The sequence below is a fragment of the Xenopus tropicalis genome, chromosome 7 (genome assembly GCF_000004195.4).
Source record: "Xenopus tropicalis strain Nigerian chromosome 7, UCB_Xtro_10.0, whole genome shotgun sequence".
NCBI classification, from domain to species: Eukaryota; Metazoa; Chordata; class Amphibia; order Anura; family Pipidae; genus Xenopus; species Xenopus tropicalis.
This window is the reverse complement of record NC_030683.2, coordinates 110,804,194-110,831,985: the sequence shown is the minus strand read 5'-3', so window position 1 is coordinate 110,831,985 and position 27,792 is coordinate 110,804,194. Positions and strand designations below refer to the sequence as shown.

At 44.0% G+C, this 27,792-nt stretch overlaps 1 protein-coding gene across 1 annotated transcript in view; it reads left to right on the top strand.

Moving 5' to 3' along the window:
* irf3 (interferon regulatory factor 3) overlaps nucleotides 1–25,459 on the top strand; it is a 30,246-nt gene extending 4,787 nt beyond the window's left edge. Inside the window, exons 6-19 of the mRNA XM_031906540.1 lie at nucleotides 3,450–3,608; nucleotides 3,979–4,077; nucleotides 4,926–5,291; nucleotides 6,354–6,472; nucleotides 6,568–6,731; nucleotides 13,509–13,593; nucleotides 16,297–16,485; nucleotides 16,781–16,964; nucleotides 18,202–18,279; nucleotides 20,160–20,309; nucleotides 21,350–21,439; nucleotides 23,009–23,383; nucleotides 24,971–25,089; nucleotides 25,183–25,459. Of these exons, the coding sequence (XP_031762400.1) occupies nucleotides 3,450–3,608; nucleotides 3,979–4,077; nucleotides 4,926–5,291; nucleotides 6,354–6,472; nucleotides 6,568–6,731; nucleotides 13,509–13,593; nucleotides 16,297–16,485; nucleotides 16,781–16,964; nucleotides 18,202–18,279; nucleotides 20,160–20,309; nucleotides 21,350–21,439; nucleotides 23,009–23,383; nucleotides 24,971–25,089; nucleotides 25,183–25,341 (2,336 nt within the window). The 3' untranslated portion in view covers nucleotides 25,342–25,459. The remainder of the gene's footprint in view (nucleotides 1–3,449; nucleotides 3,609–3,978; nucleotides 4,078–4,925; nucleotides 5,292–6,353; nucleotides 6,473–6,567; nucleotides 6,732–13,508; nucleotides 13,594–16,296; nucleotides 16,486–16,780; nucleotides 16,965–18,201; nucleotides 18,280–20,159; nucleotides 20,310–21,349; nucleotides 21,440–23,008; nucleotides 23,384–24,970; nucleotides 25,090–25,182) is intronic.
* Nucleotides 25,460–27,792: the final 2,333 nt, after the last annotated feature.

Sequence of the window (27,792 nt, the reverse complement as noted above, 5' to 3'; positions counted from 1 at the left end):
CAAATTTTTTAGATTGTTCTAATTTGCAGAAATGTGAAAGTACTTTTTTGGTTACACGCAGAAAAACAGAGATCTGTGATGAGCCACTTAATACTTTTGCTGTGTAATAGGAGTGACCCCTATTGGCAGAACTATAATATATAATTAAAAACTTGAAAAAAACCCAGCATTACAGCACTAAATAATTGGACCCTTTATCCAAAACCATTCTAACTTGAAAAGTGATGTCAGCTAGGCCAGGGGTCCCCAACCACTGGGCCGGGGACCAGTGCTGGGCCGTAGGCTGTGCTAAACTGGGCCACCTCTGGTCCCAATTACCTGTGCCCAGGAAGCTTTTTACTGATCGCGAAAAGGACCAAAGTACTTATAGCTCCATATTATTAAGCATCAGGGGATGTCACCACTTAGGTGGGAGTTAGAAGAGCAAGGGAGCTGGCTGCATCTAGTTGCAGGGAAACAAGCTCAGGTCTATACCCACCACCCCTGGTCTTCGGAAAAACTGTTTTGCTTGAAACCAGTCCATGGTGCAAAAAAAGTTGGAGACTAGGCCACAACAGATACAGGAGTTATCTATAATACCAAGACACAGGCATTTTTCTGACTGGTTACCTCCCTACTTTCCAGCACATCCATTTAAATCAGTGCTGTCCAACTGGATGCTCACACCCCCCCCCCCCCCCCCCCCCCCCCCCGCCCCCCCTCTGGCTGGCTTTAAAGTGTATCAGTACTGAGATTAACTGGCCCCCTCCATTGTCACACCTCAGGCGGTAACCTCATACACATACAAGACCTCAGACTGGAAATCCCCTAATTGTTTAGATGTTCACCCCACAGACAGACTGTAGGAGCTGTTCCAGCACTTTATCACTGTACAAAATACAGTGCAAACTGTTTATCTTGGAGTGGTCATGATCAGTTATTACATAGACATAATAGGTTTCCCTGTTTCCTTCCCTACTCTGCCTGCCCTGCTCCGCCCTGCCTGTGTGTGCCATACTCTGCCTGCCCTGCCTGTGTGTGCCATACTCTGCCTGCCCTGCTCCGCCCTGCCTAGGTGTGCCATACTCTGCCTGCCCTGCCTGTGTGTGCCATACTCTGCCTGCCCTGCTCCGCCCTGCCTGTGTGTGCCATACTCTGCCTTCCCTATCGTGCATGTGTGTGCCATACTCAGCCTGCCCTATGCTGCCTGTGTGCCATACTCTGCCTGCCCTATCATGCCTGTTTGTGCCATACTCTGCCTGCCCTATCGTGCCTGTTTGTGCCATACTCTGCCTTCCGTATGCTGCCTGTGTATGCCGTACTTTTCCTGCCCTATGCTGCCTGTGTGTGCCATACTCTGCCTGCCCTATGCTGCCTGTGTGTGCCATACTCTGCCTTCCCTATCGTGCCTGTGTGTGCCATACACTGCCTGCCCTATGCTGCATGTGTGTGCCATACTCTGCCTGCCCTATTGTGCCTGTTTGTGCCATACTCTGCCTTCCTTATGCTGCCTGTGTATGCCATACTCTTCCTGCCCTATGCTGCCTGTGTGTGCCATACTCTGCCTGCCCTATGCTGCCTGTGTGTGCCATACTCTGCCTTCCATATCGTGCCTGGGTGTGCCATGCTGTGCCTGCCCTATGCTGCCTGTGTGTGCCATACTCTGCCTGCCCTATGCTGCCTGTGTGTGCCATACTCTGCCTTCCATATCGTGCCTGGGTGTGCCATGCTGTGCCTGCCCTATGCTGCCTGTGTGTGCCATACTCTGCCTGCCCTATGCTGCCTGTGTGTGCCATACTCTGCCTGCCCTATCGTGCCTGTTTGTGCCATAATCTGCCTTCCCTATTGTGCCTGTGTGTGCCATGCTGTGCATGCCCTATGCTGCCTGTGTGTGCCATACTCTGCCTGCCCTATCATGCCTGTTTGTGCCATACTCTGCCTTCCTTATGCTGCCTGTTTATGCCATACTCTGCCTGCTCTATTCTACTTGTGGGAGATAAACCTGGTGTGGATCTGTTTTGGGGAATAGTTGTTAGATAGTCCCTGAGGGGTTTATTTATGTACTTGGGTGGCTGTGCTATCAATTTCTTTCCTAAATGACTGAAGGGTGATATCCCTGCAGTGAGCACCAACCAATTGGGTTTTTGCTGCGCTACCACCATTAATGTGGGGATGGTCTTAAAAGCTCTTGTGATAACATGGGTGTGGCTTGAAGAAGGTATGGTGTAAAAAAAGGAAGTGGTCAAAACTGGCTTCTGTGATTGGCCCTCCAGCACATAGGCCAGGAAAATTCCAGCCCTCGCTACTACAGAAATTGCACAGCACTGGTTTAAATTATTTAATAGCCAGAAACCAGTTCTCAGTGGCCACACTCAGTGCCCTTAGGACAAGGGGATCTTTCTATAGCAGTGCCGAACTGTCTCTACTCGCATATTTACAATAACTGTCTATGGAGGGTCAGTACTGCTGAATCCATGTTGATGCACATGTGCAACATCAAAGAAACATGTCATTTTGTTCATATGTGTTGACACAGACGGCACCCAGGGGAGACAGTGGGTGCAAGCCCAAGACAGGACTGCAGAGAGCTTGCATACAAGAGCGGCATACCTCTGGCCACACTTATTTACGCTTTGGACACACCATGTGCCCACCTTGGTTGCATCTATAGAATGTAATTATAAGTATGCTTTCCTGTGCCTTCCTTATACTGCTTACTTATTAACTGATTATTATATAAGAACCTTCTTAGCCAGCACTTATAGTTTTTTAGCCAATAAGTGCCTGTCCCTTCATTTGGGTTTATATCCATGTGGCAAACAGGGAGTTCCATGTTAGTATCCTGAAGCTGCGAGATGCAGGGAAGCGACATATGAGAGAGAGAGAGGGCAATGCTGTGTGCGTTATTCAAGCCAGCAGGGTGTGTATGCTGGGTGCTTAATTAATAATAATTGTTCCATACCCATTTGTACAGGGATAATGCAGCACAATGAAAATATATGCAAAGCATGCCATGCCCATTTATACAGGCATGCCCCAGTATATTGATATATGCAAAGTGTGCCGTGCCCATTAATGCAAAGATACCTCCATGTAATGATATAGTACAATGCACATGTATACAGGGATAACCCAGTATATTGGTATATAAAGAGGGCACCATGCCCGTTTATACAAGTATACCCTGGTATATTAACATATGCAAAGTGTGCCATGCCCATTACAGAGATATATGCAGAGCCTTGCCTATTGCCAATTACGACATGCAAGAGACATTGGGATACTTTTGGGTACATAGTGAGTGTTATGTCTAGAACAGGGATCATTCATCTGCAGTTTTGTAACTGAATGCCAGCTTCCAGCATAAGCCACAGGCAGCTTTAGCTGGAAGCCTAAAAGTGAGGGATGAGTATATATTATAGGATAAATGCAATGTTGTATGGTTACTTTCTTTTCTTTTTCTTTGCCAGATTTGTACTGTTCCCCTGAAGACTACCAAGCCATGGCATGCAGTGATGCACATACTCAGGAAAGTTGGTTCTCTGGCATTTCATCCCCAGAGAGGGCTGGAGGGACTGATATCCCTACATACAGCGAGCAATCCTTTGTTACAACCCCTGTGCATGTGGGTAAGTCACATTTCTCGGTTAGTGGAAATGCTAGACCAGAAAGTAATGTTAAAGGAACAGCAAAGAACACCGTTCCATCAGGGGGTGCTGCTTATCAGCAACAGAGGGCTTCCTTATTAGAGAGATAATTCTAATACAGTAACCCTGTCCTTTCAATATCTCTGCAGTTTTTGGCCAGATATCGATTGGGCAGTCCTGTTAAAAGGCCACACATAGGACAAAAAGTTGCCAATTCAGTCTTGAAAGACGATGTCAGCAGTTTGTATCGGCCAGTCTATGCCCACCTTTAGAGTGTGTATGTGTGGGTGAATCAGACACAACAGCTAATGCTAACCAGTTTTCTGACCTCTGAATTTGTGTATACTCATAGGAGCACCTGCTGAAGTCTTTCCGGGGGAGGTCGCCACAAATCATGGAAGTCCACTACAGCAACATATCACTGATCATTTTTTCCAAGACGGGACATTAAGTAAGAATATTGCCTTTATAAAATTGACCTCTAATGTAGAGTATAAAGATGATCTTTTCAATCTGCTTATGGTGTGAAGAGCGTGACTTAAAGATTAAATGAATGTATGTCTGTATTATAAAGAATATAGGACACATAGGCATATATTCAGAGAGATTGTGTGTCACTGGTTAATAGCTGAAAGAGGAAGAAGGTTCCTGCTCCACTGAGCTTACAATCAAAGTGGGTGGATAACTTTAAGACACAAATATGAGGGTACTAATGACTGCTATTAGCAATAGTGAGGTATTGCCAAGATTGCAACAGATACTGTTCTAGTGCTTTTAGAGATAGGATTTGAGTTGTTAAGTTGTTTAGTAAAGGAAGAGTTCCTTATAATAGATTTCAGGGATGGAATTGCAGTAAGGAGCAGCAAGGGAGGAGTAGCAGAGAAATGTAGGGAGTGTGAAAAATGCAGTAGTTTTAAGAAGAAAGGTTTAAATGGGGGGGGTGGCTGGGAGAATAAGGCATAATGGCATGGGGTAACCAGCATTTGTCATTGGTGGGCATTGATGGGGCAAGTGCGGTGCAGCACCAGCCAAGGGTCAGAAGGGTTCAGGCAAATGAAACAAAGCCCTGTTGCATTAGATACATGCAAAAAAAGATTGCATATTGTGGGGGGATTAAAATAATTCCCTGCTGAGCTGGAACTGTACACATTTGGGAGAAGAAGAAAACCAGTTTCCCAATTTCTCATTTTGCCCAGGAAGCGGTATCATAATGATGTAAAAAAAAAAAAGATTTTTTTCTTTACCCTAACACTTTTCCTTACATTCGTTGACTATTGGTTGGTATCCATTTGCTTGTAGAGACAGAATTTGAAGTGACTGTATATTACAGAGGAACTGAAGTCAGCAAATCTCTGGTAAAAAACCCACATGGCTTCCGCATTACATCAAAACAACATGCAGATCCAGGGAGCTACTTGGACAATGTGGTTCTGCCATTGCCAACGAAGATTCATGATCAGGGTGTTGTGGGGGAAATACACAAACTGTTGAAAAACTTAGAAAATGGCACCTTGGTCGAGGTGAGAGAAGGCTCGATCTGTGGGAAGAGGCAAGGAAACTGCAGGGCTTTTTGGAGCATGACAGAGGTGCCAGAAACCAATCAACCCAACCAGATTGACAAAAACGACTACTGTATCCTGTTCACGCTGCAGCAGTTTGTATCAGGTAGGCCTCACTGTTTGATCATCACTGTCTTCATTGGTGGCAGTTTAAAGGTAAAGACACATGGGGCGAATAGTTGGTCACGGTGACTAATCACGCCAACTTTCCTGCCACAGGGTACTGTATAAGTTGCTGCCACTAATCGCGCAATTTTTTTGTAAAAGTAGCGGCAACTTATTGCCATGTGTGTCTTCACCCTTAGGCGCAGAGAAGAAGATGGCCCACCATGGTTGTGTTGGCATAAAGTATGGGTCTTGTGGCATCAGCATAGGGATATCATGACAACTAGGCAGAAAGAGTACCTGCATTAGGTGCTACCAAGACACAAAACTATCTGGAGAAACAGGGTCCAAACCACAGGGATCATTTATAATGCAGAATGCAGTTTGCAAAGAGCAAAAATGCGTTCTGCATTGTGCAAATTGCTGCAGGCCTTTGCGCTCTGTTTTGAAAAGAAACACTTACCCTGGGGAACAAGATGTTGAATTTTAGAGCAACCAATCTTAGTGAGCAGGGCGGGACAGTTTTGTCCCAAGCCCCCCTGCAAAAGTGAAAGGATGACCTACCTGCATCTGGTGCTTGTGCCCCCCTCAAGTGCAAATCTGCAGCCCCATCTGCCCTTGGGAGCTGAACTTCAAGGCTCTGCTGAAGACACAGCATTCACTTGCTGTGGGTACCTGCTGTTATAGATAGGCACTAGTATTAGTAACCACAGTATATGGGGATTCATTAACTTATTCTACACTTTATAGATAAACATTGTTGAGGTTGCCACACAGGGGTACAGAGCTTGAGGTTGCCATGCAGGAATACAGTCATGATATTAATGAGTTTTAGTGGTAGGACTGTGGCGTGTGTGGCAGTTTGATCACCAATTAAGGTGCTGCCACTTGCTGCAGATAACTTCCCATCCACTAGAAAACAAAGAACCAATGGTCCCCAGCACCTTTAGAACTTGGTAATCATAATATACATGGCAACTGTAACTCTGTGGCACTGAGACATTACAGAGAATTCTCCAGTGTGCAAACTGAGATGCCAATTAGTCATATTAATTTATTTTAGACCTGACTGCATTCATTGAACGCACCAGGAAGGACTCCCCTCAGTACAACATCTGGATGTGCCTTGGAGAACGGTGGCCTGATGGTCGGCCATGGAAGAAAAAATTTATCATGGTGCAGGTGAGTGGCAAAAATGGTCTTTCTGGAATGATCCCCTGTAAAAATGGCTGGTGCTCACATTGATGGGGCCGATGTGTTTATATTCCCCCATGTAGATAGTACCAGTGGCGATGAAGATGCTTCACGACATGAGCTACAGTACGGGAGCGTCTTCTCTCCGTAGCAGTGAGATTAACCTGGAAATTTCTGACTCCCTTTCCAGTACAAATGACCTGATGGCTGTTCTACGGGAACTACAGGAGATGATGGACTATGAATAGTTTCTCTACCAATGTGCTGCTCCTTAACTGTGGTTCTCACCATTGTGTATCATGTGGCCAAAGCCAAACATGGCTTTTGAGACAGATACTGCTGCCCAGAGTTCATGCAGCCCTTCTGGTAGCATGTGCTTAACAGTGACAAGAGTTTCATCCAAAATGGTCATCCTTTTTGGTTTGTTTCCCACTGGACCCAGTATACCTCCTGACCCCATAGTAATCATGAGGTCTGCTTTCTCTGTAGTTGCACACCTGCCCGCCCAACCAGCAGCCAGCTCACCTCCCTCTGCTTATTTAATGATGTTTGTCCATTTGTTTTCAACCCAAAATAATCACTCCAGGTTTATGTGCATACTGGCAGGTGATCCCTAAACTCTGAGGATTAATCATGTTTCAGAGTTACCTTGAATTTGTCCATGTTGACAGTACATGGCTGACAAAACCTAACCTGGGGTTGGAGGTGGGTTAGCATTTCTTTTCTTTCCGCTGTCCTTAATGATCTTGGTTCAGCCAGGTCATGACGCACCAGAACTCAACAACTCCAGCCTTGGCATACAGCTCATACCAGAGATCTCCTTGGGCATTGCTGCCGCAATTCCTAGTCAGAAGCAGACTGCCACACTCTACTATAATACTAGGTTCTCCTTAGCCAAACACATCTACTTTACTGCTCTTATTAATTCACATTAATTTGGCTTTACTTTTGACTCCTTAATTTCCCTTTTCCCATGCCATCCATGTACTTTAGTTATTGCTCAAGAAATTACCTCGAGGTTGAGTACTAAATTGGCACTATAGAAATGGACATTGCTCAGGAACATCCTTTAAGTCTTCATTCTCCCTCCCTAAACATTCCTCGGTCTTTTCTGTGCTCTTTCCCTTGCCAGTTAAGAGAGTTTTGTTTTCATCATATCTTATTATTATCTTATCTTACCATTATCTTATTATTCAACCAGTGGCTCGTGAGCAACATGGTGCTCTTCAAACCCATAAATGTTGCCTTAAAGCAGGTGCTTACTTTTGAATTTCTGTTTTGGAGGCAAGTTTTAGTTCCATGAAAACCATGTGTCCTGTCAAACGGAGCCTCCTATAGGCTGCCAGTCAACATAGGGATCATTATTTGGGCTTATTGGCCTTATTTGAATACATTTGTTGCTCCCCAACTCATATATTATTTTAATGTGGCTCATGGTTCAAAAAGGTTGGGGATCCCTGCTGTAACCCATCTATTCAGCCTTGGTGATCTCCATCCTTTCCCTATCTCCAAACTGTGGGAGTCCTTATCAAACAACTGACTGATCTGCTTTATGGAGGCATTTTGTGTGCTGAACAACTGCAAGACTGTAACATCATGGCTTGCTTGACCCAATGGTTTTTAGCCACAACACTCCACAGAAACTGCCCCAACACAACCCAATGATGTATCTGTTATCCTTTAAGTCAAGAAATTACTTCTCATTACCAATACTCCTAGATCTCTCAGCAGATTCTGACACTATCACTCCAGCTGCCTCCAGTCTCATCATTCTTTCAGTCCTGCAGTTGTTCAGCATACAAGATGCCTCCAAAATTCTGATTCCCCTCCAGAAACTGCTGCCATTGCAGCCCAGGCTCATACCAACCACTCTTGTTCTGCCATGCCACCGCAGTGTTCATGCCCCATACTTTATCTAAAACTTATCTCCCCAAAATGGTCATAAGTGTCTTCTATCATTCTACTACTTTATTGCACGCATTATCTCTTCCCAGACATGCATTCAAGGCATTACTAAAGCTGCATCACTTTCTTGGAACTCTAAGTTGCATCAGCTGGATTCTTGCAAGACCCACTCTGCCCCACCTCTCCTCCACCAATTACATACCTCTTACATCCCCTGCTTCCTGCTGGTTGCTCCGTCACTCCCCTGTGTAAGTTACTGACCTCAATCCATTTGCGCCCCCACCCCCCTTTTGCCTACTCTGCCTACCCCTAGTTTCAGCCCTATATCCCACTCTCTGCTTTTTTATATATAACTCAAGTTTCTTTAGAGAAACGTCCCCACATCTAGCTGAGTATTCTGACTACATGCAACTGCCAGCTGATAAATGCAATACTCAGTGCCACACCTGACACTTTGTTGACTTCTAAACTTGCCGATCCCCATACCATTTGATTTATACCCTTTTGTCCTTTAGATTGTAAGCTCTGAGCTGTACCTCATGTATCAGTTGTTTTTGTAAATGAATTGGATGTTTGATATATCCCCTCTTGGCTGTCGGCACTGGTAGCTTAATAAATGCCACTACCTTCTGCTAGGGTTTATCTGTACCTACACAGGCACACACTTAGGCACAAGTGTCTAGTGTTCAAGTGTTAAACAGAATTAATTTGTAATGATGTTGAGCTGTCAATATTTGTCATTAATAATTACAGACTTACTCTTGCTGGCACATGATTGTCATTCAGAAGGGTTGGATTAGACCTCCAACAGGCCCAGACAGGCAATCTGTGGGTTTGGGCAAATGCCAGAGGGGCTGCTGTAAGATGCCATAGACAGTCACTATTTATTGGGCTGTTTGGGCCTCTGTGTACTTGAAATGCCAGGGCATATACTGAATCACATTATGGTAATATTTGTGTCTACTGTGTTGGTTATTGGTTGTTTTACATAAATCTATATTCAGTATACAAACCCATTGATTGTACAGTGCTATTGAATATGTTGGTGCTTTATTAACATGTATTAATAATAGTAATAATAATGATACAGTAGTCCCCAGTACCCAGATAGAGCTGCAGGTGGTATATAACTAAAAAACCCAACTGTGAGGGACAGAGCAGATTAGCCATTGATCTGGCCTTAGCCACTACTCGGCTGTAGCCAAGGTACAGAGTTGGATGTTTTCCTGTGATATTTGGCATTAAATAGGTATCTTAAGATGGCACTACATTTATACTGCTCTTTTGCCTGGGACATTAAACATAAAGTTGGTACAAGTATGGGATCTCCCATAGACTCCATTAAGCAAATAATGCTAATTTTTAAAAACGATTCCTTTTTCTCTGTAATAATTAAACAGTACCTTGTACTTGATCCCAACTAAGATATAATTACCCCTTATTGGGGGCAGAACAGCCCTATTGGGTTTATTTAATGGTTAAATGATTTCCTTTTCTCTGTAATAATAAAACAGTACCTGTACTTGATCCCAACTAAGATATAATTACCCCTTATTGGGGGCAGAACAGCCCTATTGGGTTTATTTAATGGTTAAATGATTCCCTTTTCTCTGTAATAATAAAACAGTACCTGTACTTGATCCCAACTAAGATATAATTACCCCTTATTGGGGGCAGAACAGCCCTATTGGGTTTATTTAATGGTTAAATGATTTCCTTTTCTCTGTAATAATAAAACAGTACCTGTACTTGATCCCAACTAAGATATAATTACCCCTTATTGGGGGCAGAACAGCCCTATTGGGTTTATTTAATGGTTAAATGATTCCCTTTTTTCTCTGTAATAATTAAACAGTACCTTGTACTTGATCCCAACTAAGATCTAATTAATTCTTACTGGGGACTAATAGTGCATTATGTTGCAGCCTCTCTGGGGACATAAAATGCTTAAGGCAAACTTTGTTTTTAATGTGGGAGAAAAAAGATCTGAGACATGACCTTGAGAGGAGCGGCCAAAAGGGACGCGGCTCAGTAAATATTTTCGGTGATCCACATACGCGCACGTAAGTTTCACTTTTTATAATCTGTTATATTTATTGCATGCCTATTATATTGTGCTTTTACGCTGCTATGGGGGATACATTATATTGGTGGACAATGGATGCAGAGTGCTGCTGTGTTTACTGTATGTGAGTGGCTGCAGGGCCGGCCTGAGAGTAAATCATGCTCTTTGCAACAGAGTGATAGCAGTTGGAAAAGTGGTGTATGGACTACACTTGTACCATGATCAGCTTGAAAGCTGCCTAAAATATCTAAATCCCAGCACATATGTTTAGGTTATTACAAAATATGAATTTTAGTGGGTGACTGTACAAGTGGAACACCCAAGTAGCCAACCAAGGATATGAGACTGAGCTCACAGAAGGCCACAACACTGGTGGGGAGTAAAGCACCATATGGATGAACTGCACCAATAGTAATTCATAGATACTCAACAAGGGACTGTTATTCACAGAAGTGCCAAAGGGCTTGTGTTTGGGGGGGGAGGGTGCCTCCTTTCAGTCCATGCCTTAAAACTTGCTCTGACTACAATGTGTAGTGTCCAGATCCAACATCAGTGGGGTACAGATGGAACTATTGTAGGGATCAAATATTAGGCCAGGGGTACCAGACACAGCATTCTTTGTATGCAGCAGTATCTTTGCCAGCGATGGGGAACCAGCAAGGGGCACACAAGGCAAGGCAATATCTATTCCACATGACATTTACCAAGGGCATTCCCCAATCATTCTATGATATCACTTTAACTGTAACACTTACATACGCCCAGGTTTACGCTTGGCAGATTGTGGACTTTCACAGTATCATTTATATCTAGATAAAGTTTGTTTTCCCAGGAGAAGTAAATATAACTCACTGCTATGTCCCATTGCTTGTTATGCCCAGATATTACACTAGGGCCCACTTGTTAAACTCAATTGAAACCTATGGGGGAATCTTTGGGGAATCTATCATTCAAATCTTTATGCCATCTCTGAAAAACATTACTGACAATTCCTCTCCCTGGTGATTGGTGGAGCATAGGGGATCTCGGGGGAGACCAATCACTAGGGCTGGCAGAAGATAGTGGTAGGCTGGTAGGAGATTGATTACTATTAGTGCTTGATTCAGGGTGAGAAAGGGATGCTAAATGTGTGATGGCACTGCAAAAAACTTGCCCTGTCAACAGTTATAAGCCACACCCACTGTTATAATAAGCCTCGCCCACCAACACTTTATGGTTTAGTTCCCTTTAAAGCATAGCAATTTTGATGTTTATTAAAAACAACTCAGCCCACCAGCAATCAACAGGTCACATTAGTACCACCTGGAGGGTGCTTCATGGCTATGCATGCCATTTGTATCATATCGAACTTTTGGCATCTCACTGGTTATACTAACTAGCATGGCAAAATAAAATATATACAGGAAACTCCCATGGTGGGTGATAGGATTTAATTTCCAGATAAGAAATGTTATTATTTTTACAAGTGTCCCTACCCCCCTGGTTTTCACATGGGGGCCCAGCTCCGTGTTAGTGCACTGGTTGGTACAAATTTGACCTGTTGAGAGGCTTTGACCTTTACTTAAGGATTCATGAAGCAGAAGGGCAGGGGTGATGGAGAGTAAAGGGAAAGACAATGGGAAATAAATCCCAATTCGTCCCAATCGTTCCTTTTCTGAAGCATGAAACTTTCAATCCCACCAGAGGGGATGCAATTTGGTGAAAAAAGTGTTGGGATGGCAACGCACCCCAGTTCCAGCACTGATTATTATCAATGAATTCACTAATACATTTCATATCATTTTTTCCCTTATGGACTGATATTTGCCCCATTTCCACTGTTCTTTTACCAGCCTGCAGGGGGAGGCACTGATCAGCACCATCATGGGAGGAGTTAAGGGAATGGGCGGATAGTTGACGTTGTGGGGTGGGGGAATGTGTGGGTCTGTGACATTATGGTGTGTGAAATGGGCAGATTGGGGGAGGGTCTGAGAATTTTAAAGGAAAAGGCAGCAGAACAGTTCAGGGGGTTGGAAAGCATGACTACCACTAGATTTCCTGTACATTTATAATATGCTAGTGATTTACTGGTTAGGCCAGTGAAATACCAGTAGTAAACTTATGTTTGTCTGTATAGTAGGTGGAGACCAATAATCCTTTATAAATTGTGTCCTTTCTGATTATTGACTTAGAAACATATATTATTATTATTATTAACGTAGAAACATATATCATTATCATCATCATCCTATAAACATGTATAAAATCCCCATTTAGAAACAGTGAAATTAACATGACTGTCTGTTTTATATGAAATTCTATAATGAAGTGTGACTACTGCCTCCAGCATCCCCAGAATTGGTCACCTAGCAGGGGCTTTTTTGAAGACCTGACATCTGGGAACCACTATAAAAACAATTAGAGACAACACTCTATATAATGGTGGCTCAGTGGGTGGCATTGCTGCCCTGCAGCGCTGGGGGTTTACGTTTGATTCCAGCCTGGGCACACTCTACAACAGGGGTCCCCAACCTTTCTTACTTGTGAGCCACAGTCAAATGTAAAAAGACTTGGGGAGCAACACAAGCACCATAAAAGTTCATGGAGGAGCCAAATAAGGGCTGTGATTGGCTATTAGGCAGCCTCTATGCACACTATCAGCTTACAGGGGCTTTATTTGGTAGGAAATCTTGTTTTTATTCAACCAAAACTTGCCCCCAAGTCAGGAATTCAAAAATAACTACCTGGTTTGGGGGCACTGAGAGCAACATCCAAGGGGTTGGGGGGGCAACATGTTGCCCCTGAGCCACTGGTTGGGGATCACTGGCAGGTTAATCATTGTTCCAGTGAATGGGCAGTGAATGGTGCAGAATCTCTGGAAATTGCTGCAGAAATGTGTTTATGATATATTAATACCAGGAATTAATACTCAGTGTTATAGATATTTTTAAGGCCCAAGGTGGAAATATGAAAGACCAGATGAGAATATCGGCAGGGCCACAGGTATTCCCTTGTACTGGGGCAGTGTGTTTGAGAGTGAGCTGGGGAGGTGAGGCAGATGTGGGTTGGGTGAACTATTGTGAAAGTGAAACTAGAACTAAAGGCACCACTCCGTGCAGCCGAGCTCTCTATTCATTCTTCCTCTGAAAACCTTATCCAGGTAAGTGTGGCCCACTGCCATCCAATGGGGTTGGCTTGTCCATCACTTGCTGGCTTAAATACTTTGGAGTAATTAAAGGTTCTCTTTGAGTTGTGAAGCCGTGCTGCATCTGATACTGATCCAACTCTAAGTTAGTCAGCCACGTAGTGACTAATGGAGAGAGTTCATGCTGAAGGAAATGGAAAGGAAGAAAAAATGCATTAGCTGAGAAAAACAACTGCATGTTATTTCCTGAGCCAGCTAGCTGCCATTTTATTTATTAGTGTCCAATTAGTGCCTTAAACGGAAAATATACTCCTTTTTGGCATGAACTCATTTAGATGGGTTATGAATAAAGGTGCATCTGAACTTCCAGAAATAAATAATTTGTCATTCGTTAAATACAATGTAGAGATTATATATTACAAGTTCAGATAGTGTTTATTTGCCTTTGTAATGATAAATTATACATTAGATATCCTTCACCTTTTACCCATTCTGCACCACAAAGGAGTGACTAAATAGGGGCAGCAGAGAGGCTCACTGGGCAGCACTTCTGCAAGGAGTTTGTATGTTCTCCCCGTGTCGGTGTAATGCACCATAAAGCCAGGTACATTGGCTCCTGATATACCCGACACTGCTGTGTGTGTGAATGTGATATGGGCCTTAGATTGTTTCACTGGGGCAAGGACTTGTGGGAATGATGTATAATTCCTGTAAAAGGAAAATATAATCATAATAACCCACAGGTTTCAACTGCAATTAACTGATCAAATCACTCTGTACAGACAGGCACAGTGAGAAAATGATTAGTTTTGTGTTTTCTCTCCAATATCCTCTCTGTGTGTCTACACACAGGCCAATGCCATGCCCATCAGTGCAGAGACATGGCAGAGCCAACTGCCCCCCCCCCACTACCCGAGACCCCTGCTTGCCACCAGGGTGGGCTTTTGCAAGGTGTTGCACAGGTTTGCATAGGTAAGAACCCTACCCACCATCTCCCCAGAGCTTACCCACACTAGGCACCTTCTCCCCCTGTGCCACGCTCCTTTTTGCAGTGCTGGGGGGCAAATTCGAAGATGTATTTCTCTAACTCAAAGTCAAATACATCCTTGTAAATATTATTGCAAAGTATCTGTTCCAATGATGGATTTAAAAGCTAATAACTACCTGCTATTTATGCTATTCATATCCTGGGTGTAGCCACACGGGATAAATGATATTGCATGGAAGGTAATTGCTTTGTGATCTTACTGATCACTGTAGCTGGTTGCACAGCTTTGAAATAAAGGGCAGGATCTCCCCAGTATTCCTGCTATTTCTGGTGTCCCTAACAGCAACATCCATGGAGTCTTTTGAGCACCCTGTCTTTCTGCTTTACACCTGCTGGAATGCCCTGGCTGTGAGTAGGGGTGCCACCCAGCTGGTATTTGACTGGCCTAACTGGCAAATTGCAATATAAATGCCAGTAAACTTGCAAAGGTGTTAACCCTATCTATAATTCCTCCCTTCCCTGATTTTTTCTTTGGCAGATCAGCCCCTTTTATATAGAGGCACGCCTTTATTTAGCAAGGGCTGCACTAAGCCAACCCTGGCAACTAGAGCTGAATTTCTGTTTTTTGTAACCAGAAATCTGTCTCTTTAGTGGAGAGGTCTTAGGCACATATAAATTATAGTGTAGTAAGCCAACATCACTGGTGATGTTGATCATAGCAACAAATCAGTAATTGGATTTGAAGGGTCACCTACAAGTTAAGGTCCCCATACATGGGTCAAACGATCTAATCAGCCTGGATTCAACCGATATGGCCCACCCGTAGGTGGGATATCGGGAGAAGATCCGCTCGCTTGGCGACATCGCCAAGCGAGCAGATCGGCCCGTGTATGGGGATCTTTAGAAAACAAAAGCAAAGATCAGATTGGGTGCTATGAGCAACATCAACGGTGATAATAAATAAAGGGATACTGTCATGATTTGTTATGGTATACTTTTTATATATAAATTACACTGTTCACAAAGCAAATAATTCACTCTACCAACATTTTGTTCTTAAACCAACAAATTTATTTTTAGCTGTAATATTGGTGTGTAGGCGCCATTGAGTCTGAGCTTTCAGAAGGAGCCAGCGCTACACATTAGAACTGCTTTCAGCTAACCTATTGCTTCTCCTACTCCCATGTAACTGGAGGAGTCCCAAGCCGGACTTAGATTTCTTACTATTGAGTGCTGTAGGGCAGTAGCCCGCGACCCCCCTCTGTGTGGCCCCCCACCTGTATGCCCGCTGTGACTGCTTACCTTTGTGTAAGATTTAAATGGTATAAGTATTGAGATTAACTGGCCCCCTGCATGGTTCACACCTCAGATTCAGACTGATCTTCAGTTTAGGGGCTGAAGTCTATCAGAGCACAAGTCATGGCTGTGGCACCCTGGGAAATGAAGAATATGGCTAGCCCCATGTGAAATTTTTAAATTAAATATAATTTTTTTTTTCCTGTGACTGTATTCCTTTAATGTAGAGGTCTCTACACAATTAAATCACCCCTGCCCTGCAGTGAGTATAGGAGGTAACACAGTTGGGGGGACAAAGAGCAGCACTTGGTCAGGTGGCAGCAGGATCAGAGCCCGCCGATTACATGCATATTATGCCATTATAGCTGCTGTTTATCTCCGACTGTTGCTGTGTGCCAGACAGTTTTATAGATTTAACTCCTTTCTCCCCACAGTACCAGACCTATCTACTCTCTACCATGAACGCCCACAAACCACGCTTTCTACCATGGGTGCTAAGTCAGATTGATAGCCAGAGCTTTCCGGGCCTTAAATGGGTGAACCAAGAACAGACACAGTTCTGCGTCCCCTGGAAGAACGGCAATCGCCGTGACCTGTGTGAAGATGATTACCAAATTTTTAAGGTATTATATTCTAGTTTTAAATATTGCATTTATATTCTGTTCCCTTTGCAATTGCATTTTCATAATTTCAGGGATTTTAGAACATTTTTAAGGTCACAAGACCTGAAAATACTCATTATAAATCTCCTAGTGATGCTAGTGTCCCACTCTTCATTAGTTAACATGTTTTTAGCAAATGAGACGACTTTCCAGCAATTCTTCTCTTATTACCCAGCATGCTTGGGGTAATGCGGGCACAGGTTGTACCGAGTGGGCATGTAATACTTTCATGGTGGCTGTTTTCATCTTCCCCCAGGCTTGGGCTATTGTCAGTGGTAAGTATAACCCTGAGACAGACCCCCCTGACCCATCAACATGGAAGAGGAATTTCAGTTCAGCTCTAAGGCAAATGGATGGTGTCAGAATGTTACAGAATAAAAGTCTAGAAGCCATCAACCCTCACAAAGTCTTTGAAATTACAAGAAATCGAGGGGCTGAGGGTAAGGTTTCCTATTAGGTACCAAATGTATCCTTCTGATTACACAGTAGTGCCAGGATACCCCTGATACTGGCTGGGCATCACCATAATCCCTGCATGTCTGGCTGGGCATCACCATAATCCCTGGATGTCTGGCTGGGCATCACCATAATCCCTGGATGTCTGGCTGGGCATCACCATAATCCTTGGATGTCTGACTGGGCATCACCATAATCCTTGGATGTCTGGCTGGACATCACCATAATCCCTGCATGTCTGGCTGGGCATCACCATAATCCCTGCATGTCTGGCTGGGCATCACCATAATCCCTGGATGTCTGGCTGGGCATCACCATAATCCCTGCATGTCTGGCTGGGCATCACCATAATCCCTGGATGTCTGGCTGGGCATCACCATAATCCCTGGATGCCTGGCTGGGCATCACCATAATCCCTGCATGTCTGGCTGGGCATCACCATAATCCCTGCATGTCTGGCTGGGCATCACCATAATCCCTGGATGTCTGGCTGGGCATCACCATAATCCCTGGATGCCTGGCTGGGCATCACCATAATCCCTGGATGTCTGGCTGGGCATCACCATAATCCCTGGATGCCTAGCTGGGCATCACCATAATCCCTGGATGTCTGGCTGGGCATCACCATAATCCCTGGATGTCTGGCTGGGCATCACCATAATCCCTGGATGTCTGGCTGGGCATCACCATAATCCCTGGATATCTGGCCGGGCATCACCATAATCCCATTTAACTTTGGATGAATAAATAGCAAGCCATTTACTGCCCCCAGTTGCAGCCTTTGTTAGTGTTGGAGATAAGGAGTAGCTCATTATACAGAGGCTTCTCAATAGACTGCTGATTTGATTGATCTCAGAGAACCAGAAGTAAAATGCACCTTTACTTTCAGTTTCCAATTTTTAAATATAGATATTTCTATATGTATGTAGGACAAGCCCTGCTTATTGCACTCATGTTGTAAATGGCGGGGGTGGGTTACTGCCTTTTTAACCCCTTGATATATTTGTCAGTATTATATTTATACCCAACATTCCAAATTGTGTGAGATTTATCCTTTCTATCACCCTGAAAGCAAATTTATGTGGCAGTTGATCCACAGTGAGCTGGATGGCAACTCACAATACTGCATTGAAAACCCTATCACCAGGAATTTGCAGCAAGCAAAGGGTTAATAAAAGTTAGCCAAGTGTTGCATTCTCTATTGTTTTGTTTTCCTTGCAGATTCAGGCCTTTATACTGAAAATCCGTGTGCTCCCATTTTGGCTGTGGGTTCAAATAATGCACCATTAGATGGTACAGGTATGCGCCAGTGGTTTCTTTTGAACAGACAGATACTGTATCTGAAATGTAATGTCATTTTAAAGGATGATTATATTGTGGTGCTATGAATGTATAGCTGTCAACTTAGTCCGAGCACCAAACCCGACCCCCACGCACTCCCATCATTATTTGCTATTCCCACTGGTTTTACCATTTCTCCCCCTACCCCCAAGTACGTAATATGTGTGCATGGAGGGGCTGTACTGTTGGGCCACACCCCCACGACAATTAGGCCATGCCCACATTTTCTGTGCACTAAAATAATCCCCTGTGAGTTAGCAGGTTGACATCACTGTGAATAAGGGCTGTGACAGACGGGAAGATTAGTCGGCGCGCGACAAATCGCCCCTTGCCGCGGGCGACTAATCTCCCCGAAATGCCATCCCACCGGCTAGAATGTAAATCGTCGGTGGGATGGCATTCCTCTCAAGGCAACTTTTGCGTCTGTCACAGCCCTTATTCACAGAATTCTAGTACAGGTACGGGACCTGTTATCCAGAATGCTCAGGACCAGGGGGTTTCCGTATAAGGAATCTTTCCGTAATTTGGATCTCCATAACTTAAGTCTGCTAAAAATCATTTAAATATTAATTAAACCCAATAGGATTGTTTTGCCTCCAATAAGGATTAATTATACCTTAGTTGGGATCAAGTACAGGTACTGTTTTATTATTACAGAGAAAAGGGAATCATTTAACCATGAAATAAACCCAATAGGGCTGTTTTGCCCCCAATAAGGGGTAATTATATCTTAGTTGGGATCAAGTACAGGTACTGTTTTATTATTACAGAGAAAAGGGAATCATTTAACCATTAAATAAACCCAATAGGGCTGTTCTGCCCCCAATAAGGGGTAATTATATCTTAGTTGGGATCAAGTACAGGTACTGTTTTATTATTACAGAGAAAAGGGAATCATTTTTAAAAATCTGAATTATTTGCTTATAATGGAGTCTATGGGAGATGGCCTTTCCATAATTCGGAACTTTCTGGATAATGGGTTTCTGGATAAGGGATGCCATACCTGTATTGGGATTTTAAAGGGTCCAAAAATTTACATATTACAGTGATTCAAAAGCATGTGATATGGATGTCCTGTGAGCACAGATGATGTTCCAGATGATGTTCCTCTTCAGTTTATCTCTTGCACTTTTAGTTGTGTGTTTTGGAGGTACTGTAGGCCAATCTGGGCTTAGGGTTGCCACCTTTTTCTGTGACTAATACCATCCTTGGGGTCGGGGGTGGGATGTGATGGCATTTGGGGGCAGGGTTATGATGTTAGGGGCAGGGAAATGGGCGGGCTTGGCAGGACAAAGGTGGATGGAGTCAGTAAATAGGTCAGGAAATGAGCGGAATGGGCGGGGTTATAGGCGGAGCAGAGGTGGGCCCATAGTTATAAAGGGTGATCAGCAGCTGAGTGAGTCAGGAGGGATTTATACTCCATTACAAATTTACTGGCAAGTACATTGTCGGTAAGGTTGTAGTACCGGTGCTGGTGATTTAAATACCAGCCATATGGCAAACCTATCTGGGCTCCAGTTCCACAGTTTAAGGGGGGTCGTGCTGCCATCTTTCCCACTTACCTTGAATTCTCTTTGGGGAGCATATGTAATGGGAGCCTCCCAACCTGTGAGGCAAGGCCGTGTCTGGAGATCCTTTCCCCTGCAGATATAATGGCCGAGGGGCATAAGGGGCCTTCCTTTGTAAAAGATGGCTTGAAGATTCTTGCGCCCTCATATATATATATATTTTTTAATTTTCACCCTGAGGAAGGTGACTGGGGCTGAAATGTTAGTTTTACTTTACAATAAATTAACCTTTTCCAGACATGTCAAAACTCCTTTTCATGTATATTTCAGAGCTGTACTTTTGTGCAGAAAGCCAGCTGTACACAGAGAGTATGGATACCAGTAACAGTCTATTCCTGCAAGAAGCTTCCCACAGTGCATTGGTTGGTGGTGCCATGGCCTCTGAGATTGCACATTATGGTGCCCATGAAGTACAAACCGGTAAGAAACCTAGAAATCATTTCATTTTGTAGAAGAATTCGGTACAAAAAACACTAATAGTAATACTCCTTAAAGGAGAAGGAAAGGTAAAAACTAAGTAAGCTTTATCAGAAAAGTCTATGTAAATACAGCCATAAACACTCACAGAAACGCTGCACTGAGTTCTCTGTCAAAAGATTAGTTGTGTCTGTTTTCCTCTGCCAGAGACACGCAGCTCTCTCCCCTCTCCTGCTCCCCCCTCCCTCAAGAATGCTAAGAACTCACCCCCCCCTTAGGAATGTGGATCTGAGCCAATCAGCAGGAAGCTTCCTCATACTCTTACTAACTGAGCATGTACACTGGTCTGGGTCTTGGTGCAGGAGCGAGGCATTATGGGAACTTTCTTTACACAGCTCAGCGTTTTTTCTTCCTGCTTGGCTTCTGATCATCTGAACGGGAGAAATATGGGAAGACTTAAGGGCACTATTGAGACAACTGAAGGTAAGCCTGCAGCTTGAGATTAACTCTTTATTAGCCTTTCCTTCTCCTTTAAAGGACAAGTATACTGTACCTTCATTTTTTATATTGGTTTAACAGGTACAAAAGTTAAACGCAAATGATACAGTAATTCCATTTCTTTTTTAAAAGATTCTCTGAAGGTGCTAGTGGTACAGCATGCAGTTTCAGCCTTGCCTGAGCAGCCATTGTCTGAACGAAGGTTGGCCACTAGCTCCTTATCTTTATACAAAATCTTTCTTGTTGTTGGCATGTAAATAGGGCCATAAAGGTGCTCTCTTAATACATGGAACAACAGCTTTGATTTTCTTATGGCCTCTATAGAGAAATGCCATTAGTATACTGTATGCTCACTTACATAGTCTCCATACAAATCTTCCTGCAGAACTGTGCTTAGTACAGGTGAACACCTACATGGGCTGGATTTATCGGGTCTCTCTGTGCAGGCTATAACAAAACCTAGTCAGTGTGCCATTTGCCAGTGGGCCAGTGTTCTGTGCAAGGCTTGAACCAATATTACTGCATAGTCTTATTATATTTTATAGGAGCACAAGATGTGACTGTTCCGGACGAAAACCAGGACATGATGCTGCATAGACAAATAATGGCTCAGTTATTCCCTGGCAATATATTCGGTATGAACCTACCTAGAGATGCATTTGCTAGGGACCATAGAGTGGAGAGGTCCTAGTAGAGCAAGTGGTTTCCCAGCACCTCCATCTCTCTCTCTCTATCAATCTCTATCCAATAGTATTGGAGCCGAGGCTGACCCAACAAGCCATATGAGCTGTGGCCCCTGCTGTACCAGCTTTATTGTGCTTGGCCTCTCGTCATGTCTTACTACACTAGTAAGTACATACTAAGCTATTCACCGGTACCAGGCAAGGATTGCACTCGCCATAACCAGTACTAGGACCAGGCAAGAAATCTACTTACCCTAATCTGGGCATCAGAATACAGTTATGCTCCATACTCTGTGCATAAGGCAATAAGGATACTTACTAAACCTGTGCACCAGTCAGACAAGAGCTGGGTTCTCTATAATGAGGTATTTTAATTTAGAAAGGGATATTCTGAGACAATTTGCAATTGGTTATCCTATTGCATGGATTTTGATCTATTTAGCTTTTTGTTCAGCAGCTCTCCAGCATGAAATGGTATCATCTATCTTGTTGCTATGGTTCAAACTACCCTAGCAACCAAGCAGTGAGCTGAGTGAGACATTGGAATATGAAAAGGAGAGGCACTGAATAGAAAAAAATAAGTAATAAAAAGTAACAATAAATTTGTAGACCCAGAGAGCAATTTTTTTTTTTGGCTTTCAGGGTCAATGTTCCCCCGTTTAAAAGATGAAAAGAGTTGGAAGACGACAAATAAAAAAGACCAATAGACAAGTTTCTACAAATTGCTCTTTCTGTAACATACTAAAACTTAATATAAAGTAGGTATGCAGGGAATCCACTATTTTGGGATTTGGCCAAACCCTGAATCCTGGACCAAATCTGAAACCTAATTTGCAACTTAGGGGTTGAAAAGCCACACGTGCAGAACATGGTAAAAACATTAATATCATAAAAATAAAATACCATGACGAAAAGTCATGCAATTTTAGGGATTTGGTTCAGCCAAATCCGAATTCTGCTGAAAAAGGCAGAATTCTGGCCAAATCCTGAACCGAATCCTGGACTTGGTTCTTCTCTAATTTTAAGGTGAACTATTCCTATAACCTTTGTGCCAGCCAAAAGCCAATGCACAGGACAATGTAGTTTGGCACTGAGCATTTGCTCTAGGGGTGACAAACCCTCCTGAGATTCAGCAGTTGTTGCTATGCTACAGTTCCTAGGAACACTATGCAGCCTGTGCCAGATTTCAAAATCTCGTGCTTCTGCACCCTCAAGCCCCCCACCCCCCGGCGCAGTATTATGCACTCTTTCGGTTGCCTTCAATACCCTATACGCACTCTTGCTCACTAGTTCCTACAGACACCCACAGCACTGAGCACTGGGCACGGGAGTTCAAATAACTTGACAAAATGACAGATGTGGCTGGGTGGCATGTTGCCCTAAGCCTGGGCGTTTGTGGCCCAACCACAAATCCAGGCCTGCCTACAGCTCCACATTTGGACATGAATTTCTGTTAATCTCATCCTCACAATTTCCATTGCTGCTTCGGGATTCTTAAGAGAAAACTCTGTCCCATTTCAGAAACAAAATTCGGAGTGGGCATCTACTACCGCGGGACCCTAGTCAAGGAAACTGAGGTGAGCAACCGATACGGCTTCTGTGTGACTTCCCGAGACTGTCCAGCCCCAGGGAGCTACTTGGAACATGTGCTTCTGCCAGCACCAACCATGATTCCTAACCAGAAGGCGGCACAAGAAATACGCCAAGTCCTAGAGAGGATGGAAGATGGCGTCTGTGTAGAGACGCGAGATGGGGCAATATGTGGGAAAAGGCGGGGCAAGTGCAGGGCCTTCTACAGCATGACCAATGTGCCAAGGACTCCAGAGGAGATGGAATCCAGAGAAATTGAGAAATATGGCTACAGTGTTCTGTACAGTGTTCAGCAGTTTATAACAGGTACCATATTTATTTTGGCCTTTTCTAGCGTTGTTACAGCTGATTCACAGAACTTTATAAACACTTAAATATATCAGCATGGCTGCCTTGCACCAGGTTTTATATTCGTCATAGGGTGCAGAGCCCTGATGCAGGTATGTTTTAAATGAACAGCAGGGCACACACTTCTGCACCCTTTAGTGCTCTTGCACTTGCATCTAGGGTCTCAGTAAATGACCCCCATTGTGTAATAGATTTGAAACAAATAAGCTCATTTTGCTGGCATGTACAATCCTATGGCCGTCCACTTCAAGGCTCTTTAGCTGGAAGCTTCACATATCCCAGTACTCCACTGACTTCTTTGTATATCCCGGAGCTGTCTCTCTCCCATGACATATTTACCATCTACCAACCCACAGCTGTCTCTCCCCAGTGCAATATCCACCATCTCCCGGCACACAGCTGTCTCTCCCCAGTACCATATCCACCATCTCCCGGCACACAGCTGTCTCTCCCCAGTACCATATCCACCATCTCCCGGCACACAGCTGTCTCTCCCCAGTGCAATATCCACCATCTCCCGGCACACAGTTGTCTCTCCCCAGTACCATATCCACCATCTCCCGGCACACAGTTGTCTCTCCCCAGTGCAATATCCACCATCTCCCGGCACACAGCTGTCTCTCCCCAGTGCAATATCCACCATCTCCCGGCACACAGCTGTCTCTCCCCAGTGCAATATCCACCATCTCCCGGCACACAGCTGTCTCTCCCCAGTACCATATCCACCATCTCCCGGCACACAGCTGTCTCTCCCCAGTGCAATTTCCACCATCTCCCGGCACACAGCTGTCTCTCCCCAGTGCAATATCCACCATCTCCCGGCACACAGCTGTCTCTCCCCAGTGCAATATCCACCATCTCCCGGCACACAGCTGTCTCTCCCCAGTGCAATATCCACCATCTCCCGGCACACAGCTGTCTCTCCCCAGTGCAATTTCCACCATCTCCCGGCACACAGCTGTCTCTCCCCAGTGCAATATCCACCATCTCCCGGCACACAGCTGTCTCTCCCCAGTGCAATATCCACCATCTCCCGGCACACAGCTGTCTCTCCCCAGTGCAATATCCACCATCTCCCGGCACACAGCTGTCTCTCCCCAGTGCAATATCCACCATCTCCCGACCCACAGCTGTCTCTCCCCAGTGACATATCCACAACCATCTACAATAAAGCATGGTATTATTATGGGTATCGAGGTATCATAGAACCAAATTACATGACAAAGAAACCCAAAAGGGTCAAAGAAAGTATGTGGATAGCAGCATGGTGCAAAGTGCCCCTCATTAAGAGCAGGGAGTGCTCCAAGCAGACATTAGAATGGGCAAGTACCATCGCAGGGTTCTGAGGACATTATGGGTACTTTGCAGGAGTACTGATAGGTCTGGTAGGTTTGATAATAACATGAAAATAAAGGGGATTTTGACATGTAGTTGACATGTAGTTAACATGTGGTAACTTCACTGTAATATGGAACAAAGAGTATTGTCCATTTTTAGTGTCCTTTAATGACTGCACAGCAACAACAAGTTTACTTTGCTTATTAGAACTGACTGCGTTCCTACAACGCACAACGAGAGAGTCCCCACGATACACAATCTGGCTGTGCCTGGGAGAAATGTGGCCGGACCCCAGACCATGGGAGAAGACATTTGTTATGGTTAAAGTAAGACTTACTGTGCTCAATTCGATATACACCCCTAATAGGGGCCCTTGTGTCCCACTGTGCTGTCACTGAGTATTTTCATCTTGTGTTTAGATCACACCCATAGCTATGAAGGACGTCCATGACTTGAGCTACAGAACTGGTGCCTCGTCCCTCCATAGTGATGAAGTCAACCTGCAGTTCTCAGACTCTTTCTCCAGCTTGGAGGGCATGCTCTCCCTTCTAAGGGACATGGGGGAAGTCATGGAGTAATAGTATTAGTAGTATTAGTGGTGTTAGTGGTAATAGTCTCGTTTTGTTTCCCCCAGTCTCCATTTCACACCTAAGGTAGGGGCCCCATTGGAGGATCAGTAACATATTAATGGGGATCAGCAGCCTATTGTTAGGGGACAAGTTTCTGTCTAATCCTAGGACAATAGGTGCAAAAAAGCCTCATTAACATTTTATAAACAAGTAAAACACTGATTAAAAAAAATTCCATTTATATATTATATAGGTAAAAAGTTTTTACCTCACATTTGCATTGTTATGCTAGTTTAAGCTTAATGAATGAAGCAATAACATTTTGAGTGAATATATTGTATACATTTTTATTTAAAGGAAAAGTAAAGCCTCACAGGCAAATTTTTAGTTTTAGCAGCAGTGCCCCCTCTTTAATCACTTCACTGAATTTGCCCCAAATTAATTTTTGCCCCCATAGCAAGTCCAGAACTACAGAGCTGCTTAACAGCATTGGCCCCACCTTTAGCTGTTCCCCTGCTGTTCCCAGCCGCCATCTTGGTGAGCAGCAAACAGCACATACACACTGGCACCCAAACTGGGATATTGGGGTACAGGGTTGGACTGGCCCAACAGGGCACTGAATAAAAACCCAGTGGGCCCTAGTCCTGTTGGACTTCTATTCACCGGGCATGTTGGTTTGGGGGCCGGATTGCTGCTGCCCAGTAATGAGTAGGGGCTAGAGAAGAAGGTATTTAGACCCTTAAATCTTGTTACAGGAGTGGAATTACACAGAAATATAGAAAACATTAGAAAGCCCAGATTGTCCGCAAAAAATGATGTATAGTTTCCCTGAGAAAACTAAAATTACCCCTCAGGAAATGCCCCAAAGTGAAATCACAAATTGCAAATGAAATACAAAATCCTTCTGGTACAATCCTTATCCCAAGGCTCATGTAGCTGTGGGACTGGGTTTGCAGAAGGCATTACCATACCTGAGTAAAGAGGCCAAGAAGCTCCCTCTGTTTGCTTAAGATTGCAGCTGCCATTTTAGCTCGGTCTTAGTAGCTTCCATGCTGTAGGTCTAGCCGGTAGCTCAGATCACACATTCTGATGGGAGGGGGAGAGAGGAGAGAGCTGTGCAGACTCTGTCCCATACCTGAAGGAGCCCTAAAGGAGAGGAAGTCTGACACAGAACATGTTGATACAAAAGGAGACAAGAAATCCTGTATTTCTTTTGATAGAGGACTCAGTGCAGCATTTCTGTGAGTGCTTATGGCTGTATTTACATAGACCTTTCTGATAAAACTTACTTAGTTTTTACCTTTCCTTCTCCTTAAGATGTACAGATTTGTTAAATAAACACTAACAGGACGATCCAAGGGAAATATGACATTTTGAAAAGATCCCTAAAACAGAAATGTTCAATTGTGGTAGCAACTGACACACTTTGCTTTTCAAACACTTTAACACCTAACAGACAATGATAAGAATAATCCTATAAACTCTCTCTCTGGCCAAACTGTACAGCAGAGAAAATGACTTCACAGATCTATCACACAATAAGAACCATAATACATAAAGATAATCCTAATAACATTTACCACATGGACCTCTGCCATCCCCAATGTTGACGCAGCCACAATACTCACTCTCATGCCATAAAAACTTGACCCACAAGTAAATATCTAGAAATGACCTTACAAATACTGCATAACGTATATACTCGAGTATAAGCCGAGTTTTTCAGCACCAAAAATGTGCTGAAAAAGTCACCCTTGGCTTATACTGAAGTATACTGATTTGAAAGCAAGTGTCCGGCATCCGTGGTTCCCCCCCCCCGCCAGACTGCACCTGCAGACTGTACCGCGCAGCCCCAACGTTGGTTTGCAGTTCCTAGTGAATAGATAGATAGCGACACTAGTCCGTCCATCCACGTCGCGGTACTCCTCTGTCTGTGTGTGCGTGCATGGAGTGCCGCGATGTGCACGCATACCCCCGAGGACGGACGGACGAGTGCCGCTATCTATGTATTCAGTAGGAACTGCAGACCAACATTGGGTCTGATGAATAGTAAGCATAACCTTTTTTAAAAAAATGAATTGCTTATTGGAGAAAGAGCACTCGTACGTCCATCCACGGGGGGGGGGTTCTGGTGCAACAAAAATAAAACAAGGAAGTAAGTTGTGTAGGCAAAAATGACTCATAAAACAAAATGTAAATTATGTGCAAACATGCCACAACATAAGGGAGTAGAGTGCAAAATACTGTGAGACTGGTTTTATACCTTTTTGTTAATGGATCTGCTTTATGTGGATTATTCTGCACACTTCTTAATGAAGTTCATATATAGATTGAGAGATGCTTCCACAGGGGAGTTTGCCAGTAATTTAAAAAAACGAACTATAAACAAACTATACTTGCAAAGGGCAGCAAGGGCCACCATTCTAATGCTATAGAACTGTGATATTTACCGCATATATG